Here is a 16,354-nt window from a genome sequence, read left to right as displayed (position 1 = left end):
TTTTTTCATCTTTATAGAGTTAGAAGTTGGAAAAGGGATATGCTAATTTTTCGTATCTCGCCTTTAGCTAGCTAAGCTAGTGGTCCAGTGCACATTTGTTTCAACACTTGTATAGAAGGGAACCCTCCCGCAGAGTTTAGGTGCTAAGCATGTGGGGGAGGTGTGCTGATTTTGTATTATTGTACAAATTCTGGTATTGTTTATTGATACAAATGCAGTCCTACATCTAAAAACATAATGGGTTGATTTTTTTTTCTTTTTTCTATTTAGGCTAAATACTATGACTTTTAGAGATTTTTATTTAAAAATTTTTGACTTTTGGTGAAAACTAAAATTTTGATTTCTTCTACACTGTTGGAAGTTAAGTATTCACAAATTAGCTTGTGAATTGCTTAAACTTACTATTCTCATTCATTGACATGTTTACATTTATAATATTGATGTTTTGCTTAATTTCATTTCATTATAAGTTTAGCATATTAATTAACTGTGTGTGTATGTGTGTGTGTGTGTGTGAAGAGGAGTTAGCATAGTTTCTACACTCAAGAATTGATATTACATGTATAGAAATGATGGCAATGAAGTAGTGATTCAGAAGACAGAGGAACCAGCCCCATTTCTTAAAACAGCTGTTGGGTGTCCCTAGTTTTTTAAAACAAGTATCAAGGATTGGAGTACTGATGTACATAGAGACATAACTTCTGGACATATATTCATGTGGAGATAATTTTATGTTTCTGGGTTATTTCAAAGCAGGGAAAGTTTATGTTGGTGAGTTAGACAGCCCTCTTCTTTGCTACTGTGATACACTGTATACACTTCTTGCTACATTCTCTACATAGCTTTATAATTACCTGTGTATGTGCTTGTCTCCTCCACTGGATTGTTATTTGTTATTTACATTCTAAATAGCTCATTTATCTTTGTATCACCAACTTCTAATAGAGCAACCTCTCCATTGCTCTTCATTTCTTTTTGTAAATATGGGATTCCATTTCCATCAATTCTGCCTGAAAAGCTTCTTTTGACACTTTTTGTAGAGGAGATCTGCTGCAGACAGGTTCTTTAGCTTTTGTCTGTCTGGAAATGTCTTTCTTTTGCTTCCATTTATGAAAAGTATTTTTACTAAACATAGAATTCTAGGATAAGGGTATTTTTCTTTCAGTACCTCAAAGATGCCATTCCATTGTCTTTTGCTGACATTGTTTCCGGTGAGAAATTTTCATTTGTATCATTTTTGTTCCATATATAATGTCTTCTTTTCTCTGGCTGTACTTTTGTGGTTTGCCATTTATTTTTAATTTTCAGCAGTTTGACTGAGGCTCCTAGGTGTTTTTTTGTTTGTTTTTTGTTTGTTATTTTGGTATTCTTTCTGGGGTTTGCTGGGCTTCTTGGATCTGTGAATTGATATATGTATATGTCTATCTATCTGTCTATCCATCTATTCTCTCTCTTCTGCTTCTGAACCCCAGTTACACTTGTGTTACAACATTTCATATTGTATCACGGATTGTGGTTATTCTTTTTTTTTTCCCTTTTCCCATTTTTTTTTTTTCCTTTTTGTTTCAGTTTAGATACTTTCTATTGATATGTGTTTAGGTTCACCAATTCTTTCCTCAGCAATGTTCAGGTTCTGTTAAGGCCATCTAATGAATTCTTCATTTCTGATACATTTTTCATCCTAATAGATTAAAAAAAATAGTATCTATGGTTTGCTGCTGAAATTCTCCATCCTTCATGCATGATGGTCATTCTTCATTATATCCTTTAGCATATTTTTATAAATCTTATTTTAAATAGTCTGTTTAGTAATTCTACCCTCTGGGCAATCTCTAGGTGATTTCTTTTGACTATGGGCACATTTCTCGCTCCTTTGTGTGTCTAGCAACATTTAATTGTATGGTGGACATTTTATTTAATTACAGTAGAAATTAAATAATATTTGCTTCCAAGAAAGGGCATGCCCTTCTTTCAGGCTGTTGGAATGGGGTCTGAGTCACTGTGATCTCTAGTTGAGCTGGATTTGGTTTCCTGCTGCTTCAGTTTTTTATTCAGCTCATCTGTGGCCTCAGATGTTTTGAGGGCTTAGGATCTGAGTGCTAATGAGATTCTGGAAATCTGCTTTTTGACATTACAACTGAACTTTAGCTTTGAAAACCGTGGAATATTTCTTTCTGCTTTAAAGTCCTGATGCCCATTTTTAGGGTTACTGTAGCATTCTCTTTTCTGTTTTCAGTTCCATTGCTGGCTCTCTATTTCTTCAGAGAGACCTGGTATCCTGCTCCCAGCCTTCGTGTGCTCTCTGTCATCTGTGCTCAGTGGTTGTGTGCTCTCTGAAGGCCTGGATTTCTCTCAGGTCTTCTGTCTGGTCCAGAGCTTTCGGAGAGCAGCTGCTTTGCATTGGGAGAGACCTCTCATGCCTCAGGGAGCAAGCATCCCACTCAGCTTTCCTGCTCTGCCCCCAGCCATTGGCCTCCTAACACATGTAGCTGTTGAAGACTTGAGGGAAAGAGTTGGTAGGAGGGTGCAGACTTGCTCCATGGTTGGGGCTTCATGACCGAGGCCCTTGGGAATTCTAATCTCTCATGCCAGTACCCATGCAGCTGTCAAAGTTCATAAAAAAAAAACTTGGCTGGTTTTTCTTTACCTTTATTTTTCTTCAGCTGTTCGTCAGGGATAAAAGCAGTTTGTCATGTCGCAGTATTTAGTTCCTACAGGTTTTCTTGTTTCCTCAGCTTCCTGATGGGTTGAAAACAGTAGCAAGTACAATTTTGTAGGGTATCTGGCTCTTTTTGTTGTTAGGATGAGAGCAGTGGTGTTTTGTGACTACTTTGTAATCCTGCCAGAAGCTGTCATATTGTTAGTACTTTAATGTTTAGTTCGTGTTAGATGGACCATGTGTGAGTGTATAGTACATGGTGTTTTTCCTAGGAATTATCTCCAAAGTGAACTTAAAGACCTATTTTGAAAGATAAACATTATTATCTTTGCATATCATTATTTGAAAAAAGTCCCATTTCTTTAGTGAAGTGAATAATCAATATTGTGACTTACTGTCCTTTTAAACAGAGAATTTTAAGTGTTATATTTCTTTAATGGGCTCTAGTAGCCCTATCCAGTAGAACCTTCTGTCATGATAGAAATGTACTTTGTGTGCTTTGGCCAATATGGGAGCCACTAGTCTCTTGTGGTTCTTGAGCACTTGGTATGTGACTAGGGCAACTAAGGAACTGAATTTAAAATTTTAATTTACATTTAAATAACCACACGTAGCTAGTAGCTACTACAATGAATAGTACAGGACTATGTACTACACATATATATGGTGAAAATAGTAGCTAAATGTGTGCACAGTTATGCTGAACAATTCCAGAATCATTGTGCTTTTAAAGTACACACTTCTTTACCTTTTTTAGCTGGTTACCACTTGAAACCCTGTATGTGTCTGGGTGCTCTGTTAGGAATAGAACTTGTGAAATTCAAGCAATTTTCAATGAATGAACAATTAACTTTGTAAACTAATCTATGCATTTTCAAATATCCGTGGACTATTTGATGATATAATTGTAGAAGAAATCTCATTGCAGCAAAAATCCAGTTTTATTTCCTGAGGCTTTAGCTACTCTATAGTTGTTCATGAAGTTCAAATACAGACCAACCTGAATAAAGAGAAATGTGATGTCTATTAGGCCAACAAGTTATGGAGGTGTAAGTAGAAGTCAGTTTTTAAAATGCCTAAATCATGCCCTGCTCCCCTACCTCCCCACCCCATAGTCTGTACTATGAAAAGGACACCGGATGAGGGGCTGGGGGGCAGGACACTGAGTACTAGTTAGATTGCCAACCACTAAATTAGCTAAGTTACCTTTGTAAAAATGCTTAATTTGTTAATCTGTAAAGCAAACGTCACTTATTAGACTCTTAATTCTATAATCTTAAGATTAGAAGGAGTCTTTTGAGGTTGTGTATCTCTTCTGCCTTTAGACAGGATGGTTATGAAGACTCATTTTTATATTTATTATTTCTTTTAATTTTGAAGATTAAGTGCTGAATTAATTGAATGCCTCCTGATGAAATCACAGTGATAATGTAATTGATCCTGTTTGTTTTTTCATTTTGGGAATTAGGTAAATATTGTTGGAGAAGGGAATACTTACATGTGTGCTATTTATCTTTCTTCATAGCTGGACAGATTTGCCAGCATAAGAATACCAGGGACCAAGAAAGAAAGGACTCCACTTTCCAACCTGAAGACTGCATTTTCAAGCAATGATTGCTCTTCAGAGATGAATGAAAACATTCCAAAGCCACTGTCAGAGAAGGAACTCTTAGAGCTTTTTGAAAAGATGATGGTAAGAATTTTGATTCCTTATAAAACGTTTGATGTGAAAAAAAAGCCTTTGCTTCGGCTCATGTTAATGGAACCACACATGTCTGAAACTCAGGTTCCATAGGTGATTTCTGATGTCATTAAGATAGTACTTAAGGCATAGAGAGTTTTAGGTTTACAAAAATAAGAATCTGAAGAAAAATGTCATACCAGTTGTTTTACACAGAAATACATAAAAACATAAACCTCTAAAATATCAAATGATATAATTTTTGCCTTAAATGGATTATCTAAGTGGTCTGTCTGGGTCAGTTGCATTTGAGAATGACAGTCAAAGCTCTCTGCTGTGTGCATTGTTAAGTGGGCTGATTTTTGGACCTTGTTTGGGTCCTTTCTCAGTTCTCACAATAACCAGGTTTGCATAGTCCTGCAACAGTTAAATCTGCACTGAACTCACTGAATTTGGGGTATGCCTTTGTAATTCTTTTATCACCACAAGTTGATATAATTTCAGTCTAGAACAAAAGAACGTAACCATTTTTGCTAGCCTTTGCATCTGTCAGTGAGACTTGTATAAGGTAGTTTTCTTCAAGACTACCTTTGAGGACTCAAGATAATAAAGTGCCCCCTCATTCACATATCATATGTGGAACAACTACCTAAATTATCTGTGAGATTCTGGAATGGTACTTTTTTAGTTCACTTGTGACTACCTTGTTAAGAAAAATTTTTCTTTTGGTTCATAATTGCTGGTGTCATCTGAGTAAGTAAAGCAAGTAGGCCAGTGATGTTAGACATTTATAGAGGCTTACCGCAGCTAGTAGTTGTTAAAGTACAACTACCTAGGAAGTACAGAACATAGTTGATGGTATTCTGTTCTGACCATGATGACTTTAGAAGTATTTTTCTGTTAGTCTTTCTTACCCTTCTAGCTAAGAGTATCAATATTAATTGTATGAACAGGGCAGATGGATTTTGGCATTTTTGAAGTGTTTACACATTTTAATAACTGGGCCAGATCACTTGTTAATCTTTTTTTTAAAAAAAATTTTACATTAATTAATTTTATTTATTTATTTTTGGCTGTGTTGGGTCTTCGTTGCTGCCTGCGGGCTTTCTCTAGTGGCAGCGAGCGGGGGCCACTCCTCATTGCAGTGTGCGGGCTTCTCATTGCGGTGGCTTCTCTTGTTGTGGAGCACAGGCTCTAGGCACACGGGCTTCAGTAGTTGTGGTGCATGGGCTTAGTTGCTCCCCGGCATGTGGGATCTTCCTGGACCAGGGCTTGAACCCGTGTCCCCTGCATTGGCAGGTGGATTCCTAACCACTGCGCTACCAGGGAAGCCCCACTTGTTAAATCTTAAACAGGTCTCCTTGTTGGCAGAAGATCTTTTGAAGTCAAACTCACTTTACTCAGCAGAAGTAAAATGAATTATTGCTTTCTCGGGGCTGCCCAATTTGCTAACGAGTGAGTTTGTCACAACTAAAGGCTTTAAAAAAAATAAAGAATAGGTTTTTTTTTTTCTCCCTTTCTGATACCTTGACCATATCACAGTGGTCAATGCAGGGAAAACCTGCTGGAGATTCTAAAGCTGAGAAGGGTCTTTCTCCTTTAAATGTGGACTAGTGATATTTCTTAGGCTTGTCAGGTGGGATACCACATCTTTGACAAATTTAAAGCTGTTTTTATGTCTGGGTAGGATGCTAGATTTAGGTTGGGTTTTATTTTTGGCTTGCACCTATTTTTATTAATAAAAATTCTTTTGAGGAAGCAACATTGAATAATCTGCCATTTTGATTTTTTGGCATTTGCCAAAATGAGGTTTCATTTAGAGGTTGTATCTGGATTCTTTGTTTTGGCATTGTACAGTTTAAAAAAATCTTGTTTAATGTTATCAAGGGTACTTAGATGATTTTTTTCATGAAGTAAAATCTTTGTTTTGAAGAACACCTCTTTTCCCTCCTCAAGACGGTCCTTTGAAAGACAGTGTGTTGACTTGATTACTTAATGAATGCAAAGTACAGTGCAATCCTTCAACATTTGTACTCATTTCACTTTTATTTAGGAAATTAATTTAGTTGGTCGCTGGGTAACATTTTCAGTGCACTTTTTAAAAGTAGTGATGAATTTTTAGTTATGCTACTTCTTTAAGGGCTTTTCTTCCTGTTTGTCATCCAGTGAAAGCAGAATTTTTATCTGAAAGCTCATCTTGGTTTCTCTTTAGATCTTAGATATGTGAAATAGTTGTGTGAGCATTGCTGTGTATACAGCTTTGATTTATGGACATCAAATTTCAGTGGTTGCTCTTGAACTCACAGTAGATCTGTGTAGCTGGCTTTTTGACCGAGGTGAACATCGTAGGTACAGATTGAAAGTGACTTGTTTGTTCCAGCCATTGCCCCTTTAAACCAGCTCTTTCAGTTTATTCTTTCCTGCCCCTGGATAAAATTCACTGCAGGTCCCAGAGTTTTCTGTTTGCTTTCAGATAATGAAAACCCTAGTTTAATTTAAATAAGTTAACTTTTATCCAGAGAAAGCCTCTCACTTTCCCTCTTTCAAGGCTGCTCCACTTAAAGCCTCCAGTGCAGGCTGTGGTTGTGGCTGTGCTTGGGGCCGTGGTCAGGCCTGTGCTTGGGGCCGAGCTTGGGGCTGTGCTTGTGGCTGTGCTTGGGGCTATGCTAGTGGTCGTGCTTGGGGCCATGGTTGTGGCCGTGGTTGTGGCTGTGCTTGTGGCTGTGCTTGGGGCCATAGTTGGGGCTGTGCTTGGGGCCATAGTTGGGGCTGTGCTTGGGGCCGTGGTCGTGGCTGTGCTTGGGGCCGTGGTCGTGACCGTGCTTGGGGCTCTGGTGGGCTCTGCTCTGTTTCCCCACACTGTGTTTCCCTTCTTTCCTGCTCTCCAGACTGAACCTATCTCCTCCAGGATGACATTGGGGATGAGGGGAGGAGGAATAGAAATACTTTGCTGGCCGAGGGTATTTATAATCTGGCACTGGTGCCGTGGGGTGTTGTGTTAGTTTTATTGCTGGCCATGACAAATTGCCACAGATTTGGTGGCTTAAAACCACACCACTGTATTGTCTCTAGTTCTGTAGGCTGAAGTCCAGGTCGACTCAGCTGGTTTCTGTAGGCTGACAAGGCTGAAATCGGTGTCAGATGGCTGGGCTCTTATCAGAGGCTTTGGCGAGAATCCTCTTCTGATTTCATTTTGTTGGCAGAGTCCAGTTCCCTGATGTTGTAGGACTGAGGTCTCAGTTTTCTCCCTGACTGTCCTCTGGGGGCTGCCTTAGCTTTGAGAGGCCTCTTTCCTATCCTTCACATGGGCCCTTACATCTCAGATACATCAAATCCATCTCACACTTAGAATTTCTCTGAACTCCCCTTCTGTGGCATCTCTTATCTTCATCTGGAGAAAGTCCTCTGCTTTTTAGGGTTCATGTATTAGCTTGGGCTCACCCAGAAAATCCAAAATAATTTCCCTGTTTTAAAGTTTGTAACCTTAATTACACCTACAGAGTCCCTTTTGCCATGTCATTTGACGTATTTACAGAAGCCAGGGATTAGGGCATGGATATCTTTGGGGGACCGTTTTGCCTTTCAGAGGTATAGGGGATTACAAATGTGGATTCCTTTCTCCTGTGGTATTTTCATGGCTCCCCTGCTCCCTGTCTCACCTATAATTCCCTTGTCACTGGTGATGTCTCCTTTGGCCTTCTGCCCCAGGCTTCCATGAGACCATTTTTCTGGTGGGGTCACCTTTGGGATGCAGTATCTCTTAGATGGCCCGGGCCTGCTTCTCCCTGGGATCCATATCCTGTCCATGGGAAGCTCATGTGTCCTTTGCCTCAGCTCCTGTCCTTTATCTTGTTCCATGAGCCTGTCCTCCACAAAGAATAGTTTACTCTGGCTCTTTCTACCAATAGCTTTTCATTTTTGCTGTTGTTTTGCTGTAGATGTTTACCTCTCTAACTGTAAGTGGCTTTCCAATCATCAGATCCCGTTTGCAACATGTAACAGCACAGCCGACCTCTTGTTTGTGTTTCTCTTTTTCCTTTGGTTACTGTGACACTTTTTTCCTTTTCCTAATTTTTCTCCTCTCTAGCCAATTCATACCAGTTTACTTTCCATGTCTCCTCTTCTTTTTATTTCCTCTGACTGTTGCCTCTGTCACTCTTGTCTTTTCTTTATCAATTGTTCCCTACACACTCTTTCTAGGGGATTGGAGCCCTTTCATACTGTAGAATATTCCCTATATTCTGACCCTTTGCTGTGTCTTCTACAAAGAACAGCTATAATCGAGCTCTCTAAGAGATGTTAAACCTCAACAAACCAGAAACTGAACTTATTTTCTTATTTTTTTCCCAGTTTTATTAAGATAAAATTGACATTTAACATTGTGTAAACTTAAAGTATACAATGTGATGATTTGGTAGAGGTATATTTTTTAAGATGATTGCCACAATAAGGTCAGTTAACACGTCCATCACCTCACATAATTATCATTTTTTTCCCCTGTGGGGAGAACTTTAAGGTTTACTCTCTTAGCAACTTTCAACTATATAATATTTTTTAAAACTAGAGTCACCATTCTGTACATTACATCCTGAGAATTTATTCATTTTATAACTGTAAATTTGTATCCTTTGACTACCTTCACCCACTTTCCCCACCCTTCAGTCCCTGGCAACCACCAATGAACCCTGTTTCTATGAGTTTGGTATTTTTAGATTCCACATACAAGTGATAACACACAGCATTTTTCTTTCCCTGCCTGATTTATTTCACTTAGCATAGTGCCCTCAGGGTCTATCCATGTTGTCACAAATGTCAGGACTTCCTTTTTTATGGCTGGATAGTATTCATATATATATATGTATATATAGGAATACACACACACACACACACACACACACACACACACACACACACACACACACCACAGTTTCTTTATACATTCATTTCTCAACAGACACTTAGGTTGTTTCTTTATCTTGGCTATTGTAAATAATATTGCAGTGAACATGGGCATGAAGGTATCTTTTCAAGTAAGTGTTTTTGCTTTCTTTGAATAAATACCCAGAAATGGAATTATTGGATCATATTATAGTTCTATTTTTAATTTTTTGAGGAATCTCCATACTATTTTCCATAGTGGTTATAACAATTTACACTCCACCAGCAGTGCATAAGGGTTCTTTTTTTTCACATCCTCCCTAGCACTTGATATATATTTTTTGAAAACAGCCATTCTGACTGTGTGAGGTGATATAATCATTGTGGTTCTGATTTGCATTTCCCTGATGATTAATGATGTTGAGTCCCTTTTCATGTACCTATTGGCCATGTGTTTAACCTTTTTGGAAAAATGTTTATTTAGTTCTTCCCATTTTTAATCAGATTTTGTTTCTTTGCTTTTGAGTTATATGTGTTCCTTATGTATTTTGGATATTAACTTCTTACCAGATATGTGGTTTGCAAATATTTTCTCCCATTTCATAAGTTGCCTTTTAATTTTGTTGATTTTTTTTTTTTTTGCCATGCAGAAGCTGTTTAATTTGATGAAATCCTTCACGTTTATTTTTGTTTTTGTTGCTTGTGCTTTTGGTGTCATATTCAAAAAACTCATTGCCAAAACCAACATGAAGGAGCTTTTCCTCTATGTTTTCTTCTAGGAGTTTTAGAGTTTCAGGTCTTAAATTTAAGTAGATAATCCATTTTGAGTTAATTTTTGTGAGTGATATAAGGTGGAGTCCAGTTTCTTTCTTTTTCTTTTTTTTGCATGTGATTATCCAGTTTTTCCTCCTTTATTGAGGAGACTATCTCTCCCCATTGAGTATTGTTGGCTCCCATTTCAAATATTAGTTGACCATATATGCATGGATTTATTTCTGGATTCTTGATTCTGTTCTGTTGTTCTTTGTGTTTGTTTTCATACCAGTACCATAATGTTTTGATTACTATAGCTTTGTAATATAGTTTGAAATTGAGAAGTGTGATGTTTCCAGCTTTGTTCTTTTTCAAGATTGCTTTGGTTATTCATGGTTTTTGGTGGTTCCATACACATTGTAGGACTGTTTCTATAAAAATGCCATTGGAATCTTGATAGGGATTGCATTGAATATATAGATGATTTTGAGTAGGATGAACATTTTAACAATACTGATTCTTCCAACACAAGAACACAGAACATTTTTCCATTTATTTGTGTCTTTTGCAGCTTTTTTCATCAGTGACTTACAGTGTTCAGTGTACAGATCTTTCACCCCTCAGAGCTGCTTGTGTATAAGTCCCTTGTGTAATTTATCCTTTATTTATTATTTTGATATGTCTCTCTGCTAGATTAAATCCATGCAGCATCATCAACTGGTTTATCATCCCAAATAACTGCCTGTTGAATTAGGTGCATCTTTCTAACTTTTAAGATTTCTAAGACTTTACATTTCTTTTCACCTTCAATACTGTGTTTAGGTGGAAATTAGCTTTAATTGCCAGTTTGCTTAATAACACAAAAATGTTAAAATAATGAATAGGAAGAGAGATTTCATTCATTCATATCTTTTTTTGTTTTCTCACTTTCACTATCTGTTGAGAGAACGAAAGCTGCAAGAAAGGTCATCTATCAAGGTGTGATCATCAACAGGCATTAAATAAATGCCAATGATGACAGAATTACTCTGATAAAAATTATTTAAATTCTGGACTTCCTGTCATCATTTGTAAGCATGGAAGAAATGGTCTAATTTAAGTTGCACGAAGTACTTAAGTATGAATAGTAATGCTCTAATCTTTTCTTGGGAAGATGTTTACTAGGCTCTATTGTAATGTAGGAGGGAGCACATTTATAAAATGCCATCAGCATTATCTCTTAAGCATGTGTTTGAAGTGTTTATTGGCATTAAGAGCTTGGATGACCTACTATTTAATACATATTTTAGCTTTTAGTGTGGGGAAACATAGTATAGATAATACTAAAGGCATTCAGAAGTTAATTTTGAAACAATTTTCAGTATGTACTATCAAGTTGAATCTATTTTTGTTCAGTGGTATTTTTAAATAGGGTATGTGAGGTATACAGAAAAGGATAGAACATATATTATTAATTGAAATACTTTGTATACTCCTTTCAATCACATTCTTCTTTGATTCCCAAAGGTGAACAATACCCTGAATCTGTTGGTTTTATTCCTATATGTTAAAAAAAAAAAGTTTTCTGTGTCTTAATGGTAAATGTACAGGAAAAAAACTTTTTTTCTGAACTACTTGCTGGTAAGTTGCTGACTCAAATGCCTCATAATCCCTTAATATTTTAGTATTAGTCTACAAAAAAGGACATTCTCCAACTTAACCACAGTATAACCACCACCATCAGGAGGCTAACACTGATCAATTTCTGTCAACTAATCCTCACACTCTTAAGTTTTACCAGTAGTACCAGCAGTGCTCTTTATAGCAAAAGAATCCTGTTCAGAACTGTGTGTTGTATTCAGTTGTCATGTTTTAAAATCTCCTCAGTCTAGAAGAGGTCCTTAATCTTGTATCTTATGAATTTGACACTTGAAGATTCCACGTGATTAATTTGTAGAATGTCACTGAGTTTGCATTGGTATATATAATAAGGCTTTTTAAGTTTTGAAAGTCTGTTGGATATAAACAGGTTACCTAATACTTTAAACAATTTTTTTTCTTTGAACATAAGTGAGGTTGAACATTTCTTCACACACTTATTGGCCCTTTGGTTTACTCTTCTGTGAATTTCTTGTTCATATCTTTTGCCAGTTTTTTCCATTGAGGTTTTTTTCTTTTTCCTATTGATCTGTAGAATTCATCACATATCCTTAATGCTTGTGTCAGTTTATATGTGTTGTAAATATCTTGTCCCAGCCTGAGTCTTGTCTTTTTTACTTCCTTTTGGGGGTGGTAGGATGGATGAAAGTACAGAAATGTAAAAATCATTGTGACCAGATTTATAAATCTTTTTATGGTTTCTGCTTTTGGTATTGTTAACCAGAATTTCAGAAACAGAGACCTGATTGAATAAACAGGTGTTTATTTAGGGTTTGTTAGGATTGCAGCCCAGGAGATAAAGATTCAAGGACCATTTGAATTGTGTTTCTTTGGACCACAAAATGGGGGAGGGTTATAAAGGCAAAAAAACTGCAAGGTTATTTACATAAGTTGTCTGTCAAGAATTAGGACTGGAGTTAGAAAGAAGTAAGGGTGCTTGTTAATCAGGGATTGGCTGGGGTCTGAACTGATTACATAGCTGTGAAGGGGGATGGACTTTGAAACTTCTATGGAGTCCAAGCTGCTAACTTGCTCCTTGCATGACAGGCCAATAAATGGAGAGACTGAGGTGCTGGGGCAAAGAATAGTGACTTTATTCAGAAAGCCAGCAGACCTAGAGGATGGTGGACTAGGGTCCCAAAGAACCATCTTACCTGAGTTAGAATTCAGGCTTCTATACTAAAAAAGGTGGAGGTGTAGCTGGTTGTTGCAAACTTCTTGGTGCTGGAATCCCTTGTTCTTGCAGCTGTCCACTTAGGTCTGATCACAATGTTCCTGTAAATCTTCAACAAGACAAATGTTATTTCTGTTCCAGAACTTTTTATCCCTATAGGAATGAAAGTTTTATACCTTAAAGGTCAAGCCTGGGAGGCAGACCCTTAAGAATGGGCTATCATGTATATTTCAGGCTATAGGCAACTTCTTTTACAAAGGTGCAGAGTCAGCATGACTAAGCAAGGCAACAGAGCACAAAGGTTAGAGCTAAAGGAATAGATACAATATGGAGTCAGGTTTGTTCTTCTCTGTTAGAAAACTACAAGGGTGCAGCTAGCAGATACTAGGAGATATTGTTTTGAAATGGCTAGTCTTGTTCTTGAGTTTGATACAGTTCGGAGAAAATTCAAGTTCTTAGAGATGCAGGAATGTGTCTGAAACCACATCAACAATGGTCTGGCTCCATTTTGGATGCCTGAGCCATAGTTGCTCCATTTTGATTTTTAAACGGTCTTAAATATGTCATAAGTATATTATTTAAGAAATCCTTCTCTATCCTGACATCATAGATCTGTTCTTCTACATTCCTAAAATTGTTAGAGTTATGATATCTTTATGTCTGACGTGAGAGATTGGATCCAATACTTTCCCTACATGGATAACTAGTTTTCCTAGCAGAATTTATTGAATAGCCATTCTGCATCATTTGTAATATCTCCAGTTATACATCAAGGTATTGCTCATATGTAGGTTTGTTTCTGAGGTTTGATTTTGTCCATTGGTCTGTTTGTCTAACTCTGCATTTATATCCATTGTCTTAATTAATATAACTGTATAATAAGCCTTCATATCTAGGACCCCCTTCCCTTCTTCAAAATTGTCCTGGCTCTTCTTGGCCCTTTTGTGATTTTATATTAATTTTACAATCAATTAGTTAAGTTTTATTATAAACTCTGTTGGGATCTTGATTGGAATAGCAATACATTTATTGATTCAGACAGGATAAATGCCTTTGTGATATTAAATTTTTCTGTGAACATTGGATATCTTATATCTATCTATTGATTTATTTCGATTTTCTCTGTTCCTGAACTGTAAAGTTTATAATTTTCTCCCTAGAGGTCATGTACATATTTTATGAGCTTTATTCATTTATAAAATGTAACTAGTATTTTAAAAAAATTAACATTTTTACTAAGATTATTAATTTGTGTGTTGCTTTTGCTATTCAGTAATCTTATTAAATTCTCAGTTTTTATTATTTGTAGAGTTCTTCATATTTTTCTATGTATGTAATCAGAATATCTGTGACTAACTTTTGTATCTTTTCCTATTCTTATTCCTTTCTTTTTCCTTTCATTGCACTGAGTAGAAAACCCCAGAAAAGAGTTAATTTTTTTTTTCCTGTTCCTGAAGTATTTGGTAAAGGCCTTTTCTTCATTTTACATTTCAGTTATTTGAATTAAGTTGGCTAGGCCTTCACTAGACTCGCCTTCCAATGAGTTAGATGTGTAGTTCTGCTAATTTTTATCTTTTAAACTGAGTATATCCTCCATTACTGATTAAATGAGTGACTATGTATGATACATTTCTGTTTTATTTATTATGTCATTAGATCAGTTTTCTAATCTTTTCATAAGAACTCTATTTTATTGGACTATGAACATTTAACTTTATTCATCTTTGTTCCCTTTGTGTCTTCATGTATTGTTGAATGAGTCTGTTTCTTCTGCTTTGGTGAATACCACGTCTAAGCAAGAAAAGATATAAATTAGTACACATAGAGTTAAATACTGAGATGTCTTTGTGTTCTTAGCTTTGTAGTCAACTCAGATATCTTTGAAACTAAGGTCCAGAGGAAGAAAGAAGAGCTCAAGTAAACTGATAAAATTGAATTTGATACTTTTTGGTACAGTTGGTGGGAGGAGGGTTCTTATTGCTATCTTTATTCCACATTGTCACTCTTTGCGTACACGCTAAAGATTTTTCTTTTTTCTTTTTTAATCTTTTTTTCCCACTTTCATTGTTAAAGATTTATGCATAGTTATTTCTTCAGTCAGACAAATGAACACCTGTTGTGTTGGATGTGTAAGTGATGTCTTTAGGGTCACCAGGAGTCTGAATGAAACACCAAGGAAAATGAATGAAACACCAAGGAAAAGTCGTTTGTGTTAGTTCTTGAAGTGCTAATTGACTGCTATAGATTCCTACTAGCAGTTTGCTTATTTCAAGTATTAGCATTTTTTACAAATCTACTGTTCTGTATCATGGCTGTTACTAGCAGTTTGTTTATTTCAAGTATTAGCATTTTTTACAAATCTACTTTTCCGTATCATGGGTGCTTTTTTTTCTTATAAACTATAAAAGTATATTTTGGGTTGACCAGATGAAACGAGAGAGGTTCTATGGTCATGCTTTGTTCTGATCTATTAGTTGTCACCCATCTCCCTCTCCTTCAGGTAGAAATTGAAAAATTCAGGGAAAGGTTGTTTAAAAGCAATCCAAATAATAATCCAAATGGGGGAGGAGGAGGAAGAGAGGGTAGAAGTGTAAGGCTATTGTCAACTTGATTCATGGGTTGTGTTTGTCAGGGGGATAATGTCAGTGCCTCGTTGTTTCTTCTAGATCCAGATAAATGAGAAAATAAATGATTTAAGAGCCTTAGATTTTGCCTGGTGGGAGTTCGTGGAACCAGTCAAATGGTTAGAAAGGAGAGTTTTAAAAGGATAAAGGTTATGTTAATGTTTAAGCTTGCTCTTTCACTAATTAGGAAGTGTGCAGGTACAGCCTTTCCAAACGATGAACGCTTTTTTTTAGTCTTATTTTCTTCTCTAGAAAAGTCAGCCTTTGTGCTTTGTGAAATAACCATTTTATCCTTTATGTAATTTATGAAGAAATGGCCATTTGTTTAGAAAAGTTGAAAAGCAAATAAGTGAATGAAACCATTTTTATAAGTAGCAGTGTTCTTTTCTGCTGGACTACATAACAGTTGCCTGTGATTGTAGGTGCTTATGCATAAGCTTGAACAGTTTCAGCCAGATTATATTCCAAAGTAGAGTTGTGCAGCATGCTGCATATTCTTCTCATTTCTTGTCTATTCTGCTAAAATTTATAGCATGTGAGAAAGAAAGTGATATTTAAGTTTCTTCTGTGTTTGTTTGTTCCCTGAAACTGGCATTAGGTTAAATTGTAATTTGGTTTCAAATTGAAATAGTTTGCACTCTTTCTGTAAGCTCCAGTTAGAATATTTGGTTGAATAACAACGTTTATGAGTTTGTTGTCAATCTCTGGGTAAATGCTATTTTATGGCTGCTGTCCTGTTAATGAGCTAGCTATCTGATTTCCTGTTAATTTTAATTGGGATTCAGTAAGGACATTGTGGATAGAACAGTGAATCCAACCCCACTATTGGTGAAACCAAAAAATCTGACCTCTTTATAATCACAGTTATGTAAAAAAATGAAAGGATTATATAAAGGTTATAAAACCTTATATAAAGGTTAATATAAGAACGTAGTAAAAATGATGGA

At 36.3% G+C, this 16,354-nt stretch overlaps 1 protein-coding gene across 2 annotated transcripts in view; it reads left to right on the top strand.

The window, feature by feature from the left end:
- DIAPH3 (diaphanous related formin 3) overlaps positions 1 to 16,354 on the top strand; it is a 565,809-nt gene that overhangs the window by 60,702 nt on the left and 488,753 nt on the right. The window contains exon 3 of one of the 2 annotated variants that reach the window (XM_067016329.1): positions 4,185 to 4,352. In XM_067016329.1, the coding sequence (XP_066872430.1) occupies positions 4,185 to 4,352 (168 nt within the window). Of the gene's footprint in view, positions 1 to 4,184; positions 4,353 to 16,354 lie in introns of those variants that run through there. The other variant, XM_059042398.2, reaches the window with a different exon arrangement.

This window comes from Kogia breviceps, chromosome 16 (assembly GCF_026419965.1).
Source record: "Kogia breviceps isolate mKogBre1 chromosome 16, mKogBre1 haplotype 1, whole genome shotgun sequence".
Lineage (NCBI taxonomy): Eukaryota > Metazoa > Chordata > Mammalia > Artiodactyla > Physeteridae > Kogia > Kogia breviceps.
The sequence above is the reverse complement of the archived record's forward strand: the minus strand, read 5'-3'. Positions and strand labels throughout refer to the sequence as shown.